Genomic DNA, 26,500 nt, shown 5'->3' on the forward strand with positions numbered 1-26,500 from the left:
GATCTAATTTGAGCTTTATACAGCAGCTCTAGTCCCTCGCTGTCCAGGAGCCACGATATCCTCCTCAGAGAGGCCAGCTTCCCCGATGCCTCTGTGGCAAGCCGCTCTGTGAAAAAAGTAAAATTGCTGCGTTTGTTTGTAAGCATGTGTGTGTGTGTGTGTGTGTGTGTGTGTGTGTGTGTGTGTGTGTGTGTGTGTAACAAGCAGCAACATCACCAGCAGCAGCAGCAGCAGCAGTTGTTTTGATAGTGCTTATAAGAATCAATTAGTCTGCCTCTGCTGTTATATGTACTGTTCCTTCTTTGTACACATGATAATAACCACTACTCTCTCTATCTCTATCTCTCTCTCTCTCAAAATAGTAGCGTAAAGTGTGTGTGTGTGTGTGTGTGTGTGTGTGTGTGTGTGTGTGTGTGTGTGTGTGTGTGTGTGTGTGTGTGTGTTTATTAATTTTTCGAGGAATTTTGTTTCTTTTATTTTTAATACAAGAGAGAGAGAGAGAACCACCATCACCTACTCTGGATGATGCTGTGTTTTGCAATCCACCTTTCCTCCCCCCCTTCTCTCTCTCTCTCTCTCTCTCTCTCTCTCTCTCTCTCTCTCTCTCTCTCTCTCTCTCTCTCTCTCTCTCTCTCTCTCTCTCTCTCTCTCTCTCTCTCTCTCTCTCTCTCTCTCTCTCTCTCTCTCTCTCTCTCTCTCTCTCTCATGACCGCCCCGTGACCTCAGCCGCCCTAGGTCACGCGCAGGACACAAGGGCTGACCCACTTAACAGACAAAGAAAAAGTATGCAAGTTTTTCGTGACCTTAGTAAGTTAAGATGGACAGGTGAGGGTGGTGCTAATTAACCTGGTAGTAGTAGTAGTAGTAGTAGTAGTAGTAGTGGTTATTATCATGTGTACAAAGAAGAAGGTACAGTACATATAACAGCAGAGGCAGACTAATTGATTCTTATAAGCACTATCAAAACAACTGCTGCTGCTGCTGCTGCTGCTGCTGATGGTGATGTTGCTGCTGCTCTCTCTCACACACACACACACACACACACACACACACACAGCGTAGTGTAATGGTTAGCACGCTCGGCTCACAACCGAGAGGGTCCGGATTCGAATCCCGGAAAGCGGCGAAGCAAATGAGCAAGCCTCTTAATGTGTAGCCCCTGTTCACCTAGCAGTAAATAGGTACGGGATGTAACTCGAGGGGTTGTGGCCTCGCTTTCCCGGTGTGGAGTGTGTTGATGTGTGGTCTAAGTCCTACCCGAAGATCGGTATATGAGCTCTGAGCTCGCTCCGTAATGAGAGAGAGAGAGAGAGAGAGAGAGAGGAGGGAGGGGAGAGGGAAGAGGCCTTGGAAGGATTGGGGGAGAGGGAAGAGGCCTTGGAAGGATTGAAGGGCCGTGTCTCATTCATTCATGTGCAAATAATTATATGTTCCAAGTTCCATGGAAATCCTACGCGCGTTCACACACACACACACACACACACACACACACACACACACACACACACACACACACCTCTTACATACTTTCACCTTTCCCTCTCCTTTCCCTTTCCCTCCTCCTCCTCCTCCTCCTCCTCCTCCTCCTCCTCCTCCTCCTCCTCCTCCTCCTCCTCCGTGACAGAAAACGAGGTCAGACTCCCTACACACAGAAAACGGAATGTAGTGTAGGCGGGGTACTACGCTAAACATACATGGTGGGCGGGAGAGAGGGAGGAGAAATATTTGAGAGAGAGAGAGAGAGAGATTTATGACTCTTGGTTTAGAATGTATAGCCGATCTCTCTCTCTCTCTCTCTCTCTCTCTCTCTCTCTCTCTCTCTCTCTCTCTCTCTCTCTCTCTCTCTCTCTCTCTCTCTCTCTCTCTCTCTCTCTCTCTCTCTCTCTCTCTCTCTCTCTCTCTCTCTCTCTCTCTCTCTCTCTCTCTCTCTCTCTCTCTCAAATATTTAAAGTCACATGTATTCTTTCATCTTGTTTGCTTAATGCGGAGAAGAGAAAGGGAAGAGGAAGAGGAGGATGCTGGAGGGAGGAAGATGAGAAGACAGGGAGGCATAGAATGAGGAGGAGGAGGAGGAGGAGGAGGGCTGGGTGGGATAGGAAGAGGTGGAGGAAGGAAGGTGATGAAATGAGTGAGGAAGAAGAGGAGGAGGAGGGGAAGAGTTTGCTAATGATTCTGTGACTTGTGCAAACTAACCACGTTCATTTTCTCTTCATTATCATCTCTTCTTGTTTAGTATTCATCTGTCTAACACGATACGGTTCAGTGCTAAAGCGAAAGAAATAACAGGAACGTCAGTAGTAGTAGTAGTAGTAGTAGTAGTAGTAGTAGTGTTAGTAGAAGTTAGTTAGTTTAGTTGTGGTGGTGGTTGTGGTGGTTGGGAAACGTTCAATAACAACTAGATTAAACTAACTAACTAACACTACTAACAATAATAATAATAATAATACCACTACTACTACTACTACTACTACTACTACTACTACTACTGACGTTGCTGTTATTTCTTTCCCTCTAGCAGTGAACCGTATCGTGTTAGACATTTGTGCCCCACCTATAGATAAAATTACACGTGTTTTTGAAGTTTGTTTTTTACGGTTCTAGTGACACATTAACACGGCATCTACATAGCTCAAAAGGATGACGTTATTGAGAACTAGGCTTATCATCTGTGGCGTTTGTAAACAGTCGTGGTGAAAGAGCTAAGCGTTTCTGAATCTACGTCTTTGTCTTTGAATCCCTCTCATTCTTTGTCTCTCACTACTTTCGCCCGTATTCAGAAACGCCTTGCTCTCTCAACACAACAGTTTTCCAAGGCCACATAGACGACTATCTGAGTTTCTAAGACTATTTCTCCTTTTAATTTACTTGCCAATCTATCACCAGAGCCAAAAAACACGAGGATCTTAAACTGGAGCCTTTGGAAAACAGTGATGGTGAGAGGGCTAAGCATTACAGAATACTTCCCTTTGTGTGTCGATGTATCGTTTCTTTCCTGACACACATTCCCCTTCCCTCTCATCTTGCATCGTGTAGCAGCATCATGCAAATACCCTTTCACTCCCTGACTCCGTTCTCTCTTATGCCCACAGATCCGGGACTTCCGTTTTCTCTGTCCAAACAACACGGTGTTCGACCAACAAAACTTCATCTGCACGAACTGGTGGGACATTGACTGCCGCCGCTCCACCAGGTACTACAACAAGAATGACCTCTTCCGCGTCGAGCAGGAACTACAGCAGCAGCAGCAGCAGCAGCAGCAGCAGCAGCAGCAGCAGCAGCAGTCCGCCACAGAGCAGCAGGACTACAACTACCACTACCAGGGGGAAGGGGAGCGCCAGGGCTACTACGACTATGGGTATGATTACGAGGACCCCCAAGGCAGGGAGTCTTCTGGTGGTAGGCAGGGCAAGTCCCAGCCCACCACTACTGCTGCTACTACCACTACTACACCTACTACCACGACCACCACCACCACCACTACTACTACTACTACAACTACTACGACCACCCCGCGGCCAACCACCATCGCCACCACCGCAGCGCCGCGCATCACCACCCTCCGCGCCTCACCGCCTCCCTTCAGCGTTTCGTCGTTCCGCGTGGGTCGTCCTGTCGTCAGTGTCAGCACCTCCGTCAGCAGAGGTCCCACGTCATCCTCGTCGCGGAGTTCCTCGGAGCGGGGAAGGACGGGCGGGCAGACGGCGTGGCGCAGGACTGGGCCGCGCAACACCCGGCAGGAGGAGGCCCTGGGGGAGGGGGAGGTGGATGAGTTGTACAGAGACATAGAGGACCCCTTCGCTAACTACGACTGGCGGAGGGACTCGTCTTTCTCCTCTTCGTCAGGCAGCGGCGTCACCGCCTCCACCAAGACCAGGTACGAGCAGCGGTTCGGTACGGCGCCTCGCTCACGTGCCGCCGACGCGCCGCTCCCGCCCACAGGCCTCAGTCCCCACACCGGTCCTCCCACTACCACGCCCGCGCCCGCGCCCGCCCCATCCACCACCGCCTCTCCCCCAACAGCATGGCGGGGCAGGCGGCGGCGCGTGCGTGGGCGGGGGCGGGGGCGGGGCTCCAGGGAAGGCCTGGCGCGGGCACGCCAGGCTGAACCAGATCCAGCCCTTGAAGAGTTCGCTAATTTCCGATACTACAAGACTGCCTTCGGGGGCACCACCGCGGGGCCGCCCACCCTGCACCCCACCGACTCGCTCCAAGAAAGTTCCCGTCCAGGCCTCAGAGCGACGCGGGTCCGGCCCGTGGGTTATATCTCAGCGCGCTCCGCCTCGCGCAACACACGCTACGCGGTGTACGGCTGAGGACGGGGCCAGCCGGAAGTGGCACCGACTGGAGGAACCGCTTGAGACGGAAGGCATGAGCAGTGGTGGTGGTGTTGGGATGGTGTCGGGGGAAGCAGCAGCCGGGTTGTGTCTGTGTTGCAGCCTGCCTGGCGCTGTGCTGCACTGTTGTGCTGCGAGGAGAACGCCACACGAACAATAATCCTACTCCATTCACCAGAACAGTGCGAGGAGACACGACAGAGAAGCGGAGTGGTGACGGTCAGTGGTGAGGACCAGAGAGAACATCAGGACATGAAATAACAAAGGAACCTTAAGAAAAGTATTAGATAAAAGAAATAAAGGAAGATTGGAAAAAAAGCAACATGTATTTTCTTTCCTTTCACCATAAAGGAAAAAGAAAACGACGTGGCAATACGTGAGTGAAACAGGAAAAGGTTATACTATTCTTTGAACCGTAGATACGTAAAGGAGCAATTACCAATGCACCAGTGAAGCAAGTTGCGTTAATTAAACATATCATAAATACGTCCAGACCATGAATATGTTGAAAAGAAATAAGTAAAGAAAGGTGATGGGGGTGGGGGGGGTGAAAGCAAAACCGGTCCAGCATGGAGGTACTGTGAGGTGCGTGGTGGGTGGGTGTGGCGAGGGGCGGCTGTGTGCTGGAGTGGTGAATAGCAATCTGAAAATGTGATGATTATTACAGCTACGTATAAGGAAAGTGCTCATTTATGGACGCAAACTACAGATTCCAATCAAAACATGAACATTCAAATTTATTTGAATTTTGTTAATGATAATTATTTGAGTTTTGTTAATGAAAGAATATCGAAAACTAAATAATAAAAAAAAGTACATATTATATAATCACAATATTTCGCTCACATAAAAAGAATCAATAATATTTCGCTTTAAAAATTTAAAGTGGAAAAAAATGCACGATTGAAGCAACTACTACGCTGTTCACCGTTACTGTATCCTTGTGTGTGGCTGCACCTGTAGGCGTTAACGGAGCTCACGGTACCTGCATGAACGCTACACCAATTCACTACCAAAGACTAGCGCCACGTGGAAGACTGGCAGGTTACCGCTGAAAACGCTCCATGATCTTTTTCTCCGATTGTGTCAGAAAACGTAAACAAGACACCGGGGACTCAAGTAATGTTTTAGTGCTATCCACTGAACACCTAATCAAAGTGACATCATTGTACTGGTTGTGTACGTCTGTGTGTGTGTTTATTGTTGTGCCTATGGATAACAGCAATAGAGGAATAATTATCCGTCCAATGAAGGAAGCAAGGAACAAATCTCAATGTGTTAATTAGTGTTTACAAACTTACAAAATAAAGTTTACTTACGGATAGATGGTTTGATTTCACACACACACACACACACACACACACACACACACACACACACACTGAAACTTAAATACTTCTAACAACTATGAATCACTGAGATCACCAAGAACTAACAGTGCCAATAATTCACGAAGAGGCGGTGGTGTTGGAATGATTAGGAAAGCGATCTACAGCCGAAAATAGTGACTGTAGACAACACAAAACCATGAGAGATGACTAAGATGATTAAAAACCGCAGCATATTTTCGGTACAGAAAGGGGAAAAGCGCCAATAATTCTTGAAGAGGTGGTGCTGAAATGGTTAGAAAAGCGATCTTCAGCCAAGAATAATGACTAGACAACACAAAACCATTAGAGATGACAAGGATTATTCAAAACATCAATAGACTTACAAAGAGGCTCGAAAAAAGAGACATCCTTTAATGTTTTAGATGCAGAAGATTACAAATTTACATGTGTCGATAATAGGAATAGTTTTAGTGAAGAATTTAAACCCCTTCGGTAACATGACGTATCTATAGTCATTCTGCTTAATATTTCATTTCATACAGCTTCAGAAACTTAAGTGGAGGATTAAAATACTGAATAGATCTTTCTTAATGTCAGTAAAATGGTCTAATCGCACGCAAATTTCAAGGTGTCCTAGTACTGAAGGGGTTAATAGGAACAATTTTGAAGACTTTAACCCCTTCAGTACTCCAGGAATGCATTTTTACCACTCGTTTTGTGTATCATTAGACCATTTTATTGAGATTAGGAAGGGTCTATAGAGGTCACAAGATTAATGGCTACAGACCACTATTTTAATCTCTACGTATAAGTTTCTGATACTGTATAAAATCACCAAATAGTAAGCAGAATGAATATGAAAACACGTCACAGTACTGAAGGGGTTAAGTGCGAAATGTAAAATACTAACAATTTGGGGCTTCGAAAAAAATAAATAACTACCAGGCTTTTCAAAACAAGGAAGCAATATCAGCAGGCGTTACTTGAAGCCCCTCTCTAGTAACGCCACGTGGCTGAGATTATTGTGCATGTGGTGGGCGGGGCGGGGGAGGCAAGAGAAGAGAGGGTGGTTGGTGCTTCAGAAAATGTTTGGTTATAGTTTTAATATTCTGTGAGGAAAACAAATGCAACCTCACCATGAACCGTGCAAAGTCGTGCATTCTGTCCCTGCTGACTCAAGGCGCTGCGTCACCCCTATTACAGATCATCACTAGGCACGAGACAGGAAATACCCCCTTCACCCCCTTCCCCTTCCCCTTCCCCTTCCACCGCTCCCCTCATCCTTCCCCTTCCACCGCTCCCCTCATCCTCTTTCCCCTTCTCTTCCAACTCTTCCATCATTTCCCTTCCTTCCTCCTTTTCCCATTTCCCTTCCATCCCATCCTCCTCCCCTTCAACCTCTCTTCCCCTTCCCTTCCACTTCTTTCCCCCTTCTCTTCTACCCACTTTCACCCCTTTCTTCTCTTTCCCCTTCCTTTCCACCTTTTCCTCTTTCCTTCCACCCCGTTCCATTTTCCCTTCCATCCCTTCTCCCTTCCATTCTACGCCTTTCCCCTTCCCTTCCATCCATCTCTTACATCCCTTCTCCCATCCTTTCCACCTCTCCCTCGCTTCCATACCATCCACCTTGACTCCCTCCACCGCAATCTGGATAAACGCAAATTTTTTTTTTTCAATCCACCTTCCCCTCGTGAGCTTTCCCCAACCACCTACTTCAATCCACCACCCCACTACCTTGAACTGCCTCACCACCCACACCATCCCGCCACGCCACGCCACGCCATCCCAGCCACACTACCACTACGGGAATATTCAAATGTGGTAGTAAAACAAAGTCATTTTTCCGTCTCATGGTGTGTTGGGTTCGTGAGGCTGTGAGAATAGTGTTTTATTTTCCTTTTCTATTTTTTTTTTTTCGTTTTTTTGTTTTTTGTTTTTTGGGGTTTCGTGTTTTTCTTATTATTTTATTTTTTTTTCTCTCTTGTTCCTTGTTTTTCTTGTGTTTCTTGCTCTTGTTTCTGTTATTATCATCTTTTTTGTTCTCCCTTTACCTTCTCCTCCTCCTCGTCCTCGTTCTCCTCCTCTTCTCCTCCTCTTCTCCTCTTCTCCTCCTCGTCGTCGTCCTCGTCCTCGTCCTCCTCCTCCTCCTCCTCCTCCTCCTCCTCCTCCTCTTCTTCTCCTCTCCTCCTCCTCCTCCTCCTCCTCCTCCTCTCCTCCTCCTCGTCGTCTCCTCTCCTCCTCCTCCTCCTCCTCCTCCTCCTCATCTTCCTCATCGTCTCCTCCTCCTCATCTTCCTCTCTTCCTCATCTCCCCTCATCTTCCTCATCTTCTCCTCCCCTCATCTCCTCCTCATCTCCTCCTCCTCCTCCTCCTCTTCTCCTCCTCCTCCTCCTCCTCTCCTCCTCCTCATCCTCCTCATCTCATCATCCTCCTCCTCATCTCATCCTCCTCCTCCTCTCCTCATCTTCCTCCTCCTCTTCTCATCCTCCTCCTCCTCTTCTCATCCTCCTCCTCCTCTTCTCATCCTCCTCCTCCTCCTCTCTTCCTCCTCTTCTCTTCTCATCCTTCTCCTCCTCTTCTCATCCTTCTCCTCCTCTTCTCCTCCCCCTCATCTCCTCCTCCTCCCCCTCATCTCCTCCTCCTCTCCTCTCCTCTTTTCATCTCCTCTCCTCTTCCTCGTTCTCCTTGTCCTTGTCCTTGTCCTTGTCCTTGTCCTCGTCCTCCTCGTCCTCCTCATCCTCCTCATCCATCATCCTTTACTTCCATGAGTCTGTAATAGTTGTGTTTTCTTCTCTGTCCATTTTTTTTTTTTTTCGTTATTTTTATTGTTGTTGTTGTTGTTGTTGTTGTTTTAGTTCTTCGTTTTTTTTTTCTTTTTCTCCTGTTTTTCTTGCTTTTGTTTACTATTTTCTTGTTCTTTTCCTTGTTTTTTCTTACTCTTGTTTTTTTTGTTATTTTTATTGTTGTTATCTTCCTTGTTCTTCACTTCCTCCATCTCCATCTCCTCCTCTTCCTCTTCCATCTTCTTTATTTTCTTCCTCCATCTCCTTCTCCTCCTCTTCCTCTTCCATCTTCTTTATTTTCTTACTCTTTTCTTCTCCATTTCTCTTTCTTCTGCACTTTTCTTCAGCTCCTCCTCCTCCTCATCATTATTATTCTCATCCTTATTCTCCTCATTTCTTCTTTTCTTTCCTCTACTTTTTTTTCCTTAATTTCCTCCTTCTTCCTCTTCCTTCTTATTTTCTTTCATTTTTCTCTACTTCTTTCATTTCTTGACTTAATTTCCTTCTTACTTCTTTATTTCTTTCAGTTTTCCTTATTTTTTTTCCTTCATTTTCATTTTTCCTTACTAATTTTCTTTACTTCTTTCATTTTCTCTACTTCTTTCATTTCTCGACTTAATTTCCTTCATTTATTTCAGTTTTCCTTACTTTTTTTTCTTTACTTTAATCATCCTTTACTTCCTTAATTTTTCTTTACTTTCCTCTTTTTCCTTTTTCTTTTTTCTTTCTCTATTTTTTCATTTTCCTTCAGTTCTTTATTTTTTTTCTTTACTTAATTTTCTCTACTTTTCATTTTTCTTGACTTTAATTACTTCTCTTTTCTTACTTTTCCTTTTTTTCCACTTTCTTTACTTTCCAATTTTTTTTTTTTTACTTTTCATTTTAAAAGAAAATAATAGAAACACCGAACACGCTAAAGAAAATACAGCACACACTAAAACAAATGGAAAAAAAAAAAAGATAAGAAGGAAAACAGTGACGGAAAATAAACCATATAACAGGAAATAAAAATGAAATAAAGATAAATAACAAAACTAAACAAATATTACGTTGGCCAAATTATTATTATTATTATTATTTCTTTTTTTCTATCATCATCACCATCAAGCATCAATGACCACACACACACACACACACACACACACACACACACACACACACACACACACACATCATGAAGTGAGAGCAAAAATTAACGTTCCAAAGAGAGAGAGAGAGAGAGAGAGAGAGAGAGAGAGAGAGAGCAATATGATTAATTCAAGGCCGTTGTTTCTCTCGGTTTTCCTTTTAGTAGGTGTGGTGGTTAGAACCTTGGGTGTGTCAGTGAGACCTTCCCCCCCCCTCTCTCTCTCTCTCTCTCTCTCTTTCCATTCATTCATTCATTCCTCTTCTTTCTTTCCTCTCTTCTCTCCATGCTGTCTCTCTCTCTCTCTCTCTCTCTCTCTCTCTCTCTCTCTCTCTCTCTCTCTCTCTCTCTCTCTCTCTCTCTCTCTCTCTCTCTCTCTCTCTCTCTCTCTCTCTCTCTCTCTCTCTCTCTCTCTCTCTCTCACAATCACACACACACACACACACACACACACACACACACACATAGCCCGAAGCAACACTGCAGGCCGTCACAGGAGCCCCGAGGCGCTGCTGTGATGTATGGACGAGGTGAGGGAGGAGGAGAAACCAACACCAGCACAAATGACGTCCTCTCCTTGGCGCCGCGCGAATACCTACACTTGTCCTTGTCACATTATTCTGAAACACATCTACGCCGCATCTCCGCTACATGCAATGGCTCCAGTTGAAGTTATACGATTTTTTTTAAGCCCTTCAATACTGGGACAGATTATTACCTTTAGTTTTGTGTGCGATCAGACTATTTTATTGACATTAGGAAGGTTCTTTGAAGGTGAGATGATTAATGGCCACAGTCTTCTAATCCCAACATATGTTTCTGATGCTGTATAAAATCACCAAATTGTAAGTAGAATGAATATGGAAACGCGTCCTGGTACTGAAGGGGTTAAAGGTGTTTTTATTACCCTAGTGGCAGATTAATGAGTTTTCTACGTTATTAACACGAGAGGCACTTTTAAGAACCTGGTTATTCATTTCTGTGGACTTTGGAAATACTCTTAAACACTTTATTATATTTGTCTTATGTACATGGATTAACAAAAAAATAATGGTTTACCACGACAAATAGCCCTTTGTAAGCTATAGATAACTTTATGGGCAATATTATGAATTCACAGATACACAAAAAAACTATTCTGCATGAAAAGAGAAAAAAGGTCCACATATGTTTAACACATTGGGTAATTACATATGTACATACACTTATTTTGTCATATATAAAAGTAAACTCCTATCCAAAATATTTATTGCGGCTCTTCAGATACAGACGTTGTAATATAACTGTTTTTAAGGGTGTTTTTATTATCCCAGAGACAAACTAACGAGATTTCTATATTATTAACAGGAGACACCCCTTTAAGAACACGCTATTCATTACTATGGACCTTGGAAATACTCATTGCTTTTAAGGGTACTTTTATAATCCCAGTGACAGATTTACAATGTCTCCACATAATAACAGGAGAAACACTTTTGGAATCCGGCCATTTATTTATTTATTTATTTATTTTCTGTGGCCTTTAGAAATAGTGCTTCAGATTACGAGCCCTTGTCTTTCTCTATATTAACTTTCTGCAGATTTCACCGAGTCGTCAGCACAACACGCGTTACTGTTCTCCCATGTCCTCGTGTGTGTGTGTGTGTGTGTGTGTACCACCAGCGAAACTCAGTGAAGGTGGACAGCCGTGATAATTTTGGCCTTCATAACTAATAGGTGCGGGAAGATCGTATAGTAGTGGTGGTGGTACTGGTGGTGGCAGATAAACACTATTTTCTTCATCATTTACGTTACCGAGGTACGTATGAAGCTTCTCGAAATCTTTGGTGTCCTCGCCGCACCCACAGAACACACTGCAAAGTTATATTACACCGTCTGTATCTGAAGAGCCGCAATAAAGCGTTCATGCTAAACAAAACATCTTTTTCTAGGATATCAGTCTTAGCCTCTTCAGTACCAGGACGCGTTTTCATATTCATTCTGCTTACTATTTGATGATTTTACAGAGCTTCAGAAACTCACCTTAGGGATTAAAATAATGAAGACTGTGGCCATTAATCGTCTGTCCTCCATAGACCCTTCCTAATGTCAATGAAATGGTCTAATCTCACACAAATCTCAAGGTCAAAATGTGTCCAGTATTGAATGGGTTAAGATGATCAGCATGACGAGATGACACAGGCGCAAGTTCCCTTCACAAGATACGCAGCTGATTCTGGTTCACTCAGTATAAAGATCTTTTTTTTCTTTTCAGGGATTTTGCAACTCCAGGTAATGCAACTAAAAAAAAAAAAAAATAGAAAAAAGTGAAGGACTTGCCAGGGAGGAACAAGGATCTGTAGCTGCCACTTCGCGGCAACAGACAAAAGTAAAAACATTAGTTTCTGAAGTGCTCGTAGTGTTTGTGCTGTGACGGAGAGTATGCATAGTAACAGACGCGCTCTTGGACACAGGTAAACCATCTGAGGCACGTTAGAGAAGACACTGCCTAAAAGCGAAGATATTCCCCTCAAGAGCCTGATCAGCTTTGCGAGTGGTAACTGTTCCGCCATGGGGAAAAGCAAACAAGGTTCAGGTGTGTTACTAATGGCAGTGCATGGCGTGCCTTTGACAGGAGCGCTAGTCCTCCCGGTGTCTGTTTGCTGCGAGGCGTCATGGTTTGAATCCTTTATGAAGAATATTTGTTGGGGTTTTGCAAGCAGCAGCAAGCGTCACCATGACTCTCAGTTGCTGCAGGAAGTTGTACGAAATCTAGGCATAAAATAGTGAAATTGTCTCAAACTCACCGACAGTTACAAATGAAGGTCATCACTACAGTTTTCCAGCAATAGAGAGGATTTAAAGGCCAAGTAGTACGGATTACCCATAGAAGTAAAAATATACAATAGTTTACAACTAATAAAGCTTGAAAGAAAACGATTAAATGACAGAGAACAATGCTACTTTTTAGGGATACTTAAAAATAAATTCTTGTATTGGCCATAATTATCGTGTTGTAGAGAAAGAAATCGAGGGAACAAAACACACGAAATGCGGAATACTATAATGCGCAGAAAAAACAATAACGTAAAAAAAAATAAATAAATAAATAAATCCAAGAGTAGAAAGAAGAGGAAATAGAAAGAAGGAGAGAAAGAGAAGGGAGAGAGAAATAAAGAATAAAGAGACGGAAATGCAGGGGAATGAAAGAGATTTATTTAAGTCTATTTCTGACAACCCCTTATGGCACGCCCTCTGGCATCGAAAAGGTGAGGAACGCAGAGCAGGAGGAGGAGGAGGAGGAGGAGGAGGAGGAGGAGGAGGAAGGGGGATGGTTAGGAGGAGGAGGAGGAGCGGTACGAGGTCAGGTCAAATTAGAACAAAGAAGGTCATGATGACGAAGTTCTGAAGAATAGGAGATTAATTTGTTACACACACGAGAGAGAGAGAGAGAGAGAGAGAGAGAGAGAGAGAGAGAGAGAGAGAGAGAGAGAGAGAGAGAGAGAGAGAGAGAGAGAGAGAGAGAGAGAGAGAGAGAGAGAGAGAGAGAGAGAGAGAGTGTGTGTGTGTGTGTGTGTGTGTGTGTGTGTGTGTGTGTGTGTGTGTGTGTGTGTGTGTGGTAAGGTGTGTGTGTGTGTGAACGATTGGTGTGTGTGTGGGAATGTGTGTGTGTGTGTGTGTGTGTGTGTGTGTGTGTGTGTGTGTGTGTTGCCAGCCAGTGACATTGCCAAGCACACACACATAGAGAGAGAGAGAGAGAGAGAGAGAGAGAGAGAGAGAGAGAGAGCGCCTCGTGGTGTGTCCGCGTATAAAGATGGCATGATGAGCGGCAGCTTCTCAGTGCACTCCTGACAGTGGCGGGGTAAGGTACGCGTCACCAGTCGTTCTCTCACCGCCGCCTCCTTCCTTCCTTTCTTCCTTCCCTCCCTCCCTCCCTCTCCTGCCGCAGCGCTCCATATAACCTCAAGAATAACCCCAAAAACAAAAACAAAAAATTCACTTTTACAGAATTTTTTTTTTTTTTTTTTTTTTTTTAAATTCGAGTCTCTTTTAAAGCAAATTGAATTACGTGCAAAAATTTGTGTTGTTTTGTGTCGATTTCTTTTTTAAAATGTTTGAAATATTTTGAAATGCACAGTGAAGGTAAATTGAAGCTGCAACGATGAAGGATAAAGAAAACAATAACCTAAACTTCGTAATGACCTGTGTTTATGCTCGTCAATTCTCTCTCTCTCTCTCTCTCTCTCTCTCTCTCTCTCTCTCCATTAACCCTTTCTCTCGCTCACCTGTTTGCTTACCGGTCTGTTTACACCTGCCTTTCGTGGAGTAAACCATTCGCGTGTGGATTTCTTTGGTGCTAACTTTAAAACAACAACAACAACAACAATAACAATAATAATAATAATAATAAACCAACTTCCCTTTCTCTATTTCTAGGAACACAGTCGAACTTTTAAGGAGAGAAAAGAACGGAAGAGAAAGAGACAGAGGGAGGGAGAAAGACAAGTCAGTGAGAGAAGAAAGCGCAACGAGATAGAGGAAAGCCCTCCAGCATCACCACCCCTCCCTTCACTCCACCCCACTGACACGACACACACACACACACAGAGAGAGAGAGAGAGAGAGAGAGAGAGAGAGAGAGAGAGAGAGAGAAAGAGAGACAGACAGACAGACAAACATGGGGAACGCCAAGCTGGTCGAGGCTGTTCAAAGCAAACTGAAGCTTCGGAACACAATGGCCAGAGAATTTTTGGCCGAATTTCTTGGAACCTTCGTCTTAATAGTGAGTACTGATCTCTATGTGCGTTTTTTGTTTGTTTTTTAACACACACACACACACACACACACACGGTAGCTCAGTGGTTAGAGCGCTGACTTCACAAGCCAGAGGACCGGGGTTCGATTCCCCGGCCGGATGGAGATATTTGGGTGTGTCTCCTTTCACGTGTACCGCCTTGTTCACCTAGCAGTGAGTAGGTACGGGATGTAAATCGAGGAGTTGTGACCTTGTTGTCCCGGTGTGTGGTGTGTGCCTGGTCTCAAGCCTATCCAAAGATCGGAAATAATGAGCTCTGAGCTCGTTCCGTAGGATAACGTCTGGTTGTCTCGTCAGAGACTGCAGCAGATCAAACAGAGAACACACACACACACACACCGCGTAGTGTAGTGGTTAGCACGCTCGACTCACAATCGAGAGGGCCGGGTTCGAGTCCCGGTAAGCGGCGAGGCAAATGGGCAAGCCTCTTAATGTGTGGCCCCTGTTCACCTAGCAGTAAATAGGTACGGGATGTAATTCCCGGTGTGTTGATGATGTGGTCTCAGTCCTACCCGAAGATCGGTCTATGAGCTCTGAGCTCGCTCCGTAATGGCTGGGTGGCCAGCAGGCTACCGAGGTTAATTACACATACTATCTTTTTTTTTTCATTCATTCATTCATTACGTTTCCAACACTGTAGCTTTGTTCACATGTAAACATTTTCGTTCCTCTTTCGTATCGTCTTGTTTTCCTCCTTGGCTCGCTGGTAATACCCTTGCTTGTCACGTAGCAGGCCGAGGTTCGCATCGAGGTTCATGTTACTGCAGGCTTTCACTAATGAGCCAGTCGTTACTATTCTCCTTGAGCGAAAGAGTTGAGCTGTGTGTCATATTTCTTCGCCTCGTATCCTTAAACATCGGCTCGCAAAGGTGGTTTTCCAAGACCGCAGTAATGATTGGAGTGGCTTTGATTGAAGTGTTTCCCTTTAATGACGCAGAATGTTAGAGTGAGGCTGGGTTAGGTTAAGTTAAACAAAAGTTTTTCTGGTGCTAGTGACTGATTAACAACATTTCTACACTCAAAAGGTTCTGCTTGAAGTTATGTTTTTTTTTTTTAAAGGTGTAGGATTCCTTGTTAAACTCTTTTAGCGATCATCAAAAAGATTTCTCCTCTTTCTTCTTTTGTTGCTCTTTTTTTTCTTCTGTTTTAATTCCATTTCGCAGTCGCTGTTTTTAATCTCTTCAGTACCATGACGCGTTTCCATATTCATTCATACTATTTAGTTATTTTATGCATCTTCAGAAACTCGTGTGGGGATTTAAAATAGTGAAGACTGTGATCATTAATCTTCTGACCTCCATAGACCTTTACTAATGTCAATAGAATAGTCTAATAGTATATAAACCTCTAAGTAAACACGTGTCCCAGTAATGAAGGGGTTAATTAGCATTTTTCTAAGTATCTTTATTCATCCTTTCGCTTATGTCTTTCTTTCTCTCGACTTCTTTACTTTTCACTTTTTCCTCTTTACTTTTCACCTTTCCCCAAGTCTTCCTCCTCGGCGCGTTTCTTGTTAATGACTCGTAATAATACTTCCTTTAAAACTCTCACTGCTGAGGAGAGACGCTGCACCGTAACGCTTTACCAGTGGAAAGGTTAATGCAGACTTTCCACCTCTCGGAAGACTCTTGAAATCCGCAGACCACTTCAATCATTCCCACTAAAGACTGAAACGTTCACCAGCCTACCGCAACAAGATAGAAAATATGTGAATAAAAATATGAAAAAAAAGCTCCTTAAAAGTGCTAGTTTCCTAAGTCAGAATCGTAGAAAAGTTGAGGATTAGTGTACACATTCATTCATTGTTCTGGTTAACTCTTGGATTATCTGCCTGTCTCTTGTGTTTCCTCCTTCCTATGACTTGAACTCCTTCATTAGGGAGTTTTCAAGACACTAATCCTCGAGTTCAAGTCATAGGAAGGAGGAAACACACAGAGACAGGCAGACAATCCAAGTGTTGACCAGAACAGGGAATGAATGTGTACCCGTGAAGACCCTGAATGCAGTCCGTCCATCTTTTGAAGCACTCTTGAATCCCACAAATAATTACCACCGGAGACGGAAAAAGTACTCGAGAGGAGACGCAGTGACGCTTGAAAATCTGGACTTTTTAATCCTCCGCCATAAATCTGGCTGTTTGAACAAAGAACGTCACTCATAAAGGTGAACTGACGAGCCACGGTTCCTCCACGTGATCGCCAGCACCGTGGTGGCTCAACGTAAACAATGACACACACACACACACACACACACACACACACACACACTCTCATACTTCACACAAGCCACCTTAAAATGTTATCTATCTTATCAGCAGTGTTTCTTAGATTTCAGTTGAGAGAGAGAGAGAGAGAGAGAGAGAGAGAGAGAGAGAGAGAGAAACTTACATATCAAAGCAAAGTACAAGAAAACAAGAACGACATAGTACAAGAAAAGGAAGAAAGTTAACATGAAAATAGAAAAAAAGAAACTGACGAGGAAAAACAAAACTACAAGTGAAAACAATCTCGAACGAAAAAAAGAAAGAAAAAGAAAAATTATACAGTCCAAAGCAACACTTCACTACTTGAATAATCACGCCAACCGGAAGGAAAGTGAAGAAAGGCGAAATAACCGAGACACCCATTTTCTTTTACCTTGAGGTGCTACTTCTTGGAACGGGGGTCTTAAATAATTTGAGGTTTGGTGCTTGACCCTTGCCAGCCTTGTACCTCTTACCGCCTCCTATCATGTATGTACGTCAAGGAGATCCACAATGGGCTCAGAGGAAAAGGAAAGAAATATGAAAGATGGCAACGGTTAAGAGAATAGAAGGAAGGAAAAGAAAGAAGGATGTGGGAGAATGAAAGTGAGAGGAAAAGAAGAAAAGCGTAAAGTTAGGAGAAGTACAAAGGAATACAATGGAAAGAGCAGATAGCAACAGCCGTACTGGGTCAAACAAGGCTGTCTGTGTGACTGCAGGTGTATCTCAGAAAATCAAATGTTAAAAGAAAAGTTTGTTAGGAAAAACATGAAAAATGGTTCCGCTTTTCCTTATCTAAAAATCATGATAAGTTCAAAAATATTGCCAGAAATTTTATAAGGCCGAAATGAAAAAAAGGAGGAACTTGTAGTGGAAAGCAAGGAAAACTAGATACAGGAGAGAGGAGGAGGAGGAGGAGGAGGAGGAGGAGAGGAAACAATGAAGAAAAGAAGCAAGAAGAATAAAGAGAAGGGGAAGGAGGAGGAAGACACGAGTTAAAACAGGAAGAGGAGGAGGAGGAGGAGGAGGAGGAGGAGGATCATTTCATTCATAACCTCACGCCCTTCTTACTCCTTCCCACCTGACACTTCTTCCTGCATTCCTCCTTACCTCATTCACTTTCCCTTCACACACACACACACACACACTACACTAACAAACACACAGAAACACACAAACACCAGAACTGGCCCTTATGATACAACTTTTGATGAGGCAACGTAAGAGTAATAGATAGTAAAGGTGAAGGCTCCTCCCCACCACACCACCCACACCACACACCGCTCCATCCTTTCAATCAGTTCACGCAGCCGTTACTCAATAAAGGGAAGATAACTACGTGAAAGTCTCTGCGGCTCGGTTAACAAGGCTGGCGGCACTAACTGACGGGCTGACTAACTGGACGACTGGTTGGCTGGCTGGCTCGCGGTGTACAGTCATCCTTTGCCATTCACTCGATGATACAAACAGCTGATTTCACTCATTTCCGCCTCTAATGATTCTTCCTTCTCCTCTCAAAAATTTATTAGATGAAGCAAAGTGAATGGATAGGTAAAATAATGAATAAAATGGAATTAAATGAAATGGACAATGAAGGAAAATAAAAGTATTCAGTCTCTCTCCTCTCAAAAATTAATAAAACAAGATAAGAATTAATGAACACAAATATGAATAAAATGGAATGAAATAAAATTAAAATGAAGAAAAATGAAAGCACTTTATCTCTCTCCTCTCGAAAAATTAACAGGACAAGATAAAATTAATGAATAACTAAAAAAAAATGAATAAAATGGAATGAAATGAAATGAAAATGAAGAAAATGCAAGCACTTCATTCCCTGAAAAATTGATAAGGTAAGACAAAAGAATGTATAAATAAAAAATACATAATGGAATGAAACTGAAAATAGAGAAAAAACATTGCATTCACAAATCGGCAAATAAACAAGATTCGATGTTTTGGGAGGAAAAAAATATATACAAAAATTCAAGCAGTAGGAAAAACAAATATATGCAAAATAAATAAAAAATTGAACTTTTAACCATAAAAAAAAGAAAGCAAGTTTTTTTTCTCTCCAAATGCTAAAATTATCAAATACATTAATTAAAAAAAATGAAAACTAAATACCACGAAATCAGAAACAGACAATTTAATCTTTTCTCTGCAACTTGGTACACCTTTCCTTAAATTAATCACTAATCACTCCAAGACACCACCATTTGTTCCACAGCCACATCCAATCTTTGAACTGGGAAGAATCTAAACACAGTACTCTTTTGAACTGGGAAGAATTAACACCCGGTACTCTTTTGAACTGGGAAGAATCTACACACAGTACTCTTTTGAAACTGGGAAGAATCTACACACAGTACTCTTTTGAAACTGGGAAGAATCTACACACCGTACTCTTTTGAAACTGGGAAGAACCTAAACACAGTACTCTTTTGAAACTGGGAAGAATCTAGAAACGGTACTCTTTTGAACTGGGAAGAATCTACACACAGTACTCTTTTGAACTGGGAAGAATCTAGAAACGATACTCTTTTGAAACTGGGAAGAACCTAAACACAGTACTCTTTTGAAACTGGGAAGAATCTAGAAACGGTACTCTTTTGAACTGGGAAGAATTAACACAGTACTCTTTTGAACTGGGAAGAATCTAGAAACGATACTCTTTTGAAACTGGGAAGAACCTAAACACAGTACTCTTTTGAAACTGGGAAGAATCTACACACAGTACTCTTTTGAACTGGGAAGAACCTAAACACAGTACTCTTTTGAAACTGGGAAGAATCTAGAAACGGTACTCTTTTGAAACTGGGAAGAATTAACACACGGTACTCTTTTGAAACTGGGAAGAATCTAGAAACGGTACTCTTTTGAACTGGGAAGAATCTAGAAACGATACTCTTTTGAAACTGGGAAGAATCTAAACACAGTACTCTTTTGAAACTGGGAAGAATCTAGAAACGGTACTCTTTTGAAACTGGGAAGAATCTAGAAACGGTACTCTTTTGAAACTGGGAAGAATCTAAACACAGTACTCTTTTGAAACTGGGAAGAATCTAGAAACGATACTCTTTTGAAACTGGGAAGAATCTACACACAGTACTCTTTTGAAACTGGGAAGAATCTAGAAACAGTACTCTTTTGAACTGGGAAGAATTAACACAGTACTCTTTTGAACTGGGAAGAATAACACAGTACTCTTTTGAAACTGGGAAGAACCTAAACACACGGTACTCTTTTGAACTGGGAGGAATCTACACACAGTACTCTTTTGAAACTGGGAAGAATCTAGAAACGATACTCTTTTGAAACTGGGAAGAATCTAGAAACGATACTCTTTTGAAACTGGGAAGAATCTAGAAACGGTACTCTTTTGAAACTGGGAAGAACCTAAACACAGTACTCTTTTGAACTGGGAAGAATTAACACAGTACTCTTTTGAACTGGGAAGAATTAACACAGTACTCTTTTGAACTGGGAAGAATTAACACAGTACTCTTTTGAACTGGGAAGAATTAACACAGTACTCTTTTGAACTGGGAAGAATTAACACAGTACTCTTTTGAACTGGGAGGAATCAACACACAAGTACTCTTATTCATTACTAACTTTCTCGTACACGCTCGTAAAAACTTCCCACATTGCTTCGGGCGTTGGTAACTGTGCCGCGCCGTAGTGAAACAGTTGAAAAAAGAGGAATCGTTGTGTGTTGGTGGGGAGGAGCCTTCGTCTTTACTACCCAACGTCTTACTCTACACAAACAACTCCGTGAGGTCCAACAAGTCTGCTGCTGCGTGTTCTTCCTTTGTGTTCCTTTGTGTTCCGTCAATATAATGGGGCCATAATAATGTTTTCCTTCAGTTACTTCCTTCTTTTATTATTGATCAAAGGTGTGTGTGTGTGTGTGTGTGTGTGTGTGAGAGAGAGAGAGAGAGAGAGAGAGAGAGAGAGAGAGAGAGAGAGAGAGAGAGAGAGAGAGAGAGAGAGAGAGAGAGAGAGAGAGAGAGAGAGAGAGAGAGAGAATAAACAGAGATAAGGAGGAATGGAGGAAGAATTATGCGAGACGAGTAAAGGGAACGTAACATTATAAATGAAAATAAATCCTCCTCCTCCTCCTCCTCCTCCTCCTCCTCCTCCTCCTCCTCCTCCTCCTCCTCCTCCTCCTCCTCCTCCTCCTCCTCCTCCTCCTCCTCCTCCTCCTCCTCCTCGTCGTTGTCGTCCTCGGCTTCGTCCTCGTCCTCGTCCTCCTCCTGCTGCTGCTACTACTACTACTTTTCCTCCTCCTCCTCCTCCTCCTCCTCCTCCTCCTCCTCCTCCTCCTCCTCCTCCTCCCCCTATTCAACTAGTGTCTTGCTCTTCTCCTCCTCTTTCTCCTCCTCCTTATCCACAAAAAAATCAATAAAATAAAAACAACCTTAGACACTAGAATACACACACACACACACACACACACACACACACACACACAAAGTTGCCATTCATTCACAAGGCTACAATATCCCTGCCGCTTGACCTGTCCGTGTGTGTGTGTGTGTGTGTGTGTGTGTGTGTGTGTGTGTGTGTGTGTGTGTGTGTGTGTGTGTGTGTGTGTGTGTGTGTGTGTGTGGCGCAATTAACACATTCTTCCCAGCAACACATGAACTACATCTTGCCCAAAGAGAGTATTTGATAGGACTGCCCTGCTTTCCTGCCCTCATATATAACACTGTCTGTCTCTGTCTCTCTCTCTCTCTCTCTCTCTCTCTCGTTGCTGTAGTAGTAGAAGTAGTAGTAGTAGTGGTAGTAGTGGTAGTGGTAGTAGTGGTAGTGGTAGTAGTGGTAATAGTGGTAGTGGTAATAGTGGTAGTGGTAATAGTGGTAGTCGTAGTAGTAGTAGTAATGGTGGTGGTGGTAATGCTAGTAGTGGTGGTTATGGTAGTAGTGGTGGTTAGTAGTAGTAGTAGTAGTAGTAGTAGTAGTAGTAGTAGTAGCAGCATCATCATTAATCCTCATCATTTCATCGTTTGTCATTACCGGTCTATATTTTGTGTTCCTTTCACGCTCCTTTACTTATTAACGTCTGAAATGAAACTCTAATGAAGAAGAGCGAATGAACCGTTCTGATACCTAACCCACACTCCTTCCCAGAGAGAGAGAGAGAGAGAGAGAGAGAATAACAAATGTACAAATTCATTAATATCACAAGGCGTGGAACAATAATATTTCCTCCACACCCTCCAACAGTATTTACTCTATTACTGATTAAAGATACTACTTACACAATCAAGTACAGGAACACCTCAAGCTCTCCTCCTCCTCCTCCCCTTCCCCCACTACCTGCCCCTCTTCTTCCCCACAACTAGTCCAGCCTTCCACTCCTTTCCCCACTAGCTATCTCTCTTCTCCTTGCCCTACTCAATCCTTCTCTCCTTCGCCAAATAAACCAACTCTTTTCTTTCCCCACTGATCAACCCCTTCTTCTTCCACCACTAACCTGCTCCTCTTCTCCCCCTAACTCCTCCACCCTTCCTCTTTCCCAACTAGTTCACCCTTCTTCCTCCTCTTCTTCCCTCACTAACCTACGCTTCTTCTTCCCTCACTAGCCTACCCTCCTTCTTTCCTAACTAGTGGATCTCTCCTCTTCTTTACCCACTAGTCACCCCTTCTCTCTCCCCAAATAAAACCACCTTTTTCATTTCCCATTAACCCAACACCTCTTCTCCTTCCCTCACTAGCCTACACCTCCTCATCCCCCAACTAATTCAACCCCTCCCCTTCTCCTCCTGGATTTCAAACACATTGCAGCTTATTGATAACGTAATTGATGTGATGTGAAGAATGCTTGTTTTCTGTTGATCAACGCACTTATTACAAGGACAGTTCACGGTTTGCCTCAAGATCTGACAACCACGCATTCCCTTGGACACCGTTCAGACTGAGGCACTGGAGCCACTTCAGAGGAGACACAGTATAGAGCCCATCCGTTTTCTTCTTTACCTACCAGTTACCTCTCTTCTCCTTCCCCTACAGGCCTACAAGCTACCCCTCCTCTCCTTCCACTACTTCCCCGCGCTATGGTCCTCGCCCGTTCTCTCTCTCTCTGTCTCTCTGTGCAAGGTAACTGACGCGTGTTATGAGTTCCTGTACATATTTCACACCACGTAATGATTGACGCGCTACTTCGATGCTTAAGTGACACTGTTTATTGGTCGGTTACTTGGTGGTTAGTTCGATGCATCACTGGAACATGATCGTAAGGCAAAGTGATAAGAATGATGTGATGAATGAGGAGGAGGAGGAGGAGGAGGAGGAGGAGGAGGAGGAGGAGGAGGAGGAGGGTAAATGTGTAAGTGTGTGTGTGTGTGTGTGTGTGTGTGTGTGTGTGTGTGTGTGTGTGTGTGTGTGTGTGTGTGTGTGTGTGATACAGGGAAAGAGAGAGAGAGAGAGAGAGAGAGAGAGAGAGAGAGAGAGAGAGAGAAATAAAGTGAAAGGAAAGACAAGAATGAGCTTAATAAAACAGCACGTCTCTCTCTCTCTCTCTCTCTCTCTCTCTCTCTCTCTCTCTCTCTCTCTCTCTCTCTCTCTCTCTCTAGACAGCTGCACACAAATAGGGATAGATTGCGACGTAGGAAGGAGAGAGAGAGAGAGAGAGAGAGAGAGAGTGGCAAATCTAATTCTCGAGTCATCTTTATTATCACAGGAAATACAGGAACTTCTCTCTCTCTCTGCCTGAAAAGATTTGCTTAAAATATGCTAGGTAGTTTGCACAATGCATATTATAACATGTACATTATATATTTCTAAAAGAACTAGTGATGAATAAATGTTTCAAATGTCTCTCTCTCTCTCTCTCTCTCTCTCTCTCTCTCTCTCTCTCAAGTCTTCAAACAATCTGAGAATTTCACGCATGCAATTTCCTTTCACACTAATGCTGTTTTTCCTCCTCCTCCTCCTCCTCTTCCTCCTCCTCTTCCTCCTCCTCCTCCTCTTCTTCCTCCTCCTCTTCCTCCTCCTCCTCCTCTTCTTCTTCCTCCTCCTCCTCCTCTTCTTTTTCCTCCTCCTCCTCCTCCTCTTCCTCTTCCTCTTCCTTATTGACTATTATGGTTACAATTGTCTGATGCTGTAACGATACGAAATGAATGAGAGAGAGAGAGAGAGAGAGAGAGAGAGAGAGAGAGAGAGAGAGAGAGAGAGAGAGAGAGCATTCTTAAAACAATTTCACAACACTTCCTATTAACTTACATTTTTTTTCTTCTTTTACATCTCTCTCTCTCTCTCTCTCTCTCCTGGAATTAAAAATTATGCATTCTCTAATAAACTTCATTTCTTTTTCCGAGTATTTTTTTTCCCTTTTCACTGTTGGAATTGTGTGAATATATCTTAATTCACACACACACACACACACACACACACACACACACACACACACACACACACACACACACACACACACACACAATGAAAAAATCGTAAGAAGAAAAGGCAAAATCATCAGTCATTATTTTCACGTTATCTATCTCTCTCTCTCTCTCTCTCTCTCTCTGTGTGTGTGTGTGTGTGTCTCTCTCTCTCTCTCTCTCTCTCTCTCTCTCTATTCTGCAATGTTTATGTCGTTTTAAACACGCGAAATCCCCATTGTGTGTGTGTGTGTGTGTGTGTGTGTGTGTGTGTGTGTGTGTGTGTGTGTGTATTTAATCATGTGATGCTACACAACTATTCTGCAATGTTTATGTCGTTTTAAGAGAGAGAGAGAATCCCCATTGAGAGAGAGAGAGAGAGAGAGAGAGAGAGAGAGAGAGAGAGAGAGAGAGAGTTACATAATCACTATATAACAACGTAAAATCTTCTACGTCATAAATAAAAAAAAAAAAATTCCTTTACTTCTCCTCCTTCCATTTCTCTTTACTACTTATCTTATCTTGATCACCATTCATAACAACAACAACAACAACAACAACAACAACAACAACAACAACAACAACAATTACCCTTCTATAAACTCCCACACATGTAAAGTAGTAGTCCTCCTCCTCCTCCTCCTCCTCCTCCTCCTCCTCCTCCTCCTCCTCCTCCTCCTCCTCCTCCTGACGATCGGTAGTTCATATCACTGGATTCTAATCACTAGCATTTCATTGGTGCAAGGAAGATTGGTGATTGGAGTACGGGAGGGGGGGGGTGATTGTTTAGGTCACGTGAGAACAGGCAAGGGTCGGGTCAGGTCAGGTCAGATTAGGTCAATAATGTTACGTTTCTTCCTCCTCCTCCTCCTCCTCCTCCTCCTCCTCCTCCTCCTCCTCTTCCTTCCTCTCTTTCTTGTGTCAGAGTTGAAAGTGAGAAAATGTGGTGTGTTCATCCTATTCTCTCTCTCTCTCTCTCTCTCTCTCTCTCTCTCGACCTTCCATTCAATCTCTCTCTCTCTCTCTCTCTCTCTCTCTCTCTCTCTCTCTCTCTCTCTCTCTCTCTCTCTCTCTCTCTCTCTCTCTCTCTCTGTATGCGTCCTCATTCCTGTCATTCTAATCTTTCCTAATTTGCTGGTAAGTTGTAGTAGTAGTAGTAGTAGTAGTAGTAGTAGAGAAGGAGGAGTAGTAGTAGTAGTAGTAGTAGAGGAGGAGGAGGAGGAGGAGGAGGAGGAGGAGGAGGAGGAGGAGGAGGAGGAGGAGGAGGGAGATTGTTGTTGAGATAGCATATAAAGTTGTTATGGTTCTTCGTCGTTATTGTTACTTTTATTTGTAGTAGTAGTAGTAGTAGTAGTAGTAGTAGTAGTAGTAGTAGTAGTAGTAGTAGTAGTAGTAGTAGTAGTGATATTACTGTTCTTGTTGCTAGTGGTGGTGGTGGTGGTCTCTCTTATCTCAGTGAATCTTCCGCTATTTTACACACCACTGACACAATTTTTCACACACACACACACACACACACACACACACAGCCTTCATAGGGGGCCGGAGTCTTGGATAATCGCTATAATTACATGTATTTTTAGAACCATGCTGAGTTAGAAGGGGAGCGAGACCTGAGGGGAGACGAGGGGAAAGAGGAAGGCATACAGAAAGGGACGGAAGGAAGGAAGCGAGTAGAGAGAGAGAGAGAGAGAGAGAGAGACTGTTTATTACTTGTTATAATGAGGATATTATCATCTCATTACTTCCACATCCTTAAGTCTGTCGGTCTATCTGTCTGTCTGTCTGTCTATCTGCCTACCAGTGTATATATGCATGTTTGTTTGTATATATTGTACTAGTATGCAGGTGTCTCTCTCTCTCTCTCTCTCTCTCTCTCTCTCTCTCTCTCTCTCTCTCTCTCTCAGTAAATGTCAGTAAGTTAGTGACGTTTATACTTTCTTGTTAATTCTTTTCACTGGGAACGAAATGCTTTGTTGACCATCATAAAGGCAATAACAACGAAGCGAAGGACATATTATCATTATTGTTGTTGTTGTTGTTGTTGTTGTTGATGCTGCTGCTTTCAGTGCAATCCCCGACAGTGAAAGAGCTGGTCTCATAACATTAACAAAAAAAAGATAAAGGAAAATCAGAGGGAGTGTTCCCATAACGGTGAGGCAGCGTGCAATAAAACAGACTTTCTATTGGTCGTCATGGTAGAAGTACAGTTTTGAGAGAGAGAGAGAGAGAGAGAGAGAGAGAGAGAGAGAGAGAGAGAGAGAGAGAGAGAGAGAGAGAGAGAGAAATTTTAACTATCTTCTAAAATAATATCGCACTACTCAAAAATAAAGTAGATAAACAAAATAGATTAATAGATAAATAATAATAAAAACAATAAAATGATAGTGTTAATAACAATAATAATAATAATAATAATAATAATAATAATAATAATAACTGATAAATTCCAGGAAACACACAAAAGAAAACGGAAGAAAAAGAGTGCGAAACTATGTAAACAA

At 43.1% G+C, this 26,500-nt stretch overlaps 2 protein-coding genes and 1 long non-coding RNA gene across 5 annotated transcripts in view; 2 read left to right on the forward strand and 1 right to left on the reverse strand.

Moving 5' to 3' along the window:
* Positions 1–5,656, forward strand: part of LOC123515427 (mucin-5AC-like) — a 35,395-nt gene extending 29,739 nt beyond the window's left edge. The window contains exon 4 of the mRNA XM_045273976.1: positions 3,090–5,656. Coding sequence (XP_045129911.1) covers positions 3,090–4,313 — 1,224 coding nt within the window. The 3' untranslated portion in view covers positions 4,314–5,656. The remainder of the gene's footprint in view (positions 1–3,089) is intronic.
* LOC123515429 overlaps positions 3,716–26,500 on the reverse strand; it is a 33,304-nt gene continuing 10,519 nt past the window's right edge. The window contains exon 3 of the long non-coding RNA XR_006677873.1: positions 3,716–3,746. This is a non-coding gene — a long non-coding RNA (uncharacterized LOC123515429). The remainder of the gene's footprint in view (positions 3,747–26,500) is intronic.
* Positions 13,393–26,500, forward strand: part of LOC123515428 (aquaporin-7-like) — a 47,414-nt gene continuing 34,306 nt past the window's right edge. For 2 of the 3 annotated variants that reach the window (XM_045273977.1, XM_045273980.1), the window contains exons 1-2: positions 13,393–13,420; positions 13,991–14,336. In XM_045273977.1, coding sequence (XP_045129912.1) covers positions 14,232–14,336 — 105 coding nt within the window. In that variant the 5' untranslated portion in view covers positions 13,393–13,420; positions 13,991–14,231. The remainder of the gene's footprint in view (positions 13,421–13,990; positions 14,337–26,500) is intronic. The other variant, XM_045273979.1, reaches the window with a different exon arrangement.

Source organism: Portunus trituberculatus, chromosome 39 (genome assembly GCF_017591435.1).
Source record: "Portunus trituberculatus isolate SZX2019 chromosome 39, ASM1759143v1, whole genome shotgun sequence".
Taxonomy (NCBI): Eukaryota; Metazoa; Arthropoda; class Malacostraca; order Decapoda; family Portunidae; genus Portunus; species Portunus trituberculatus.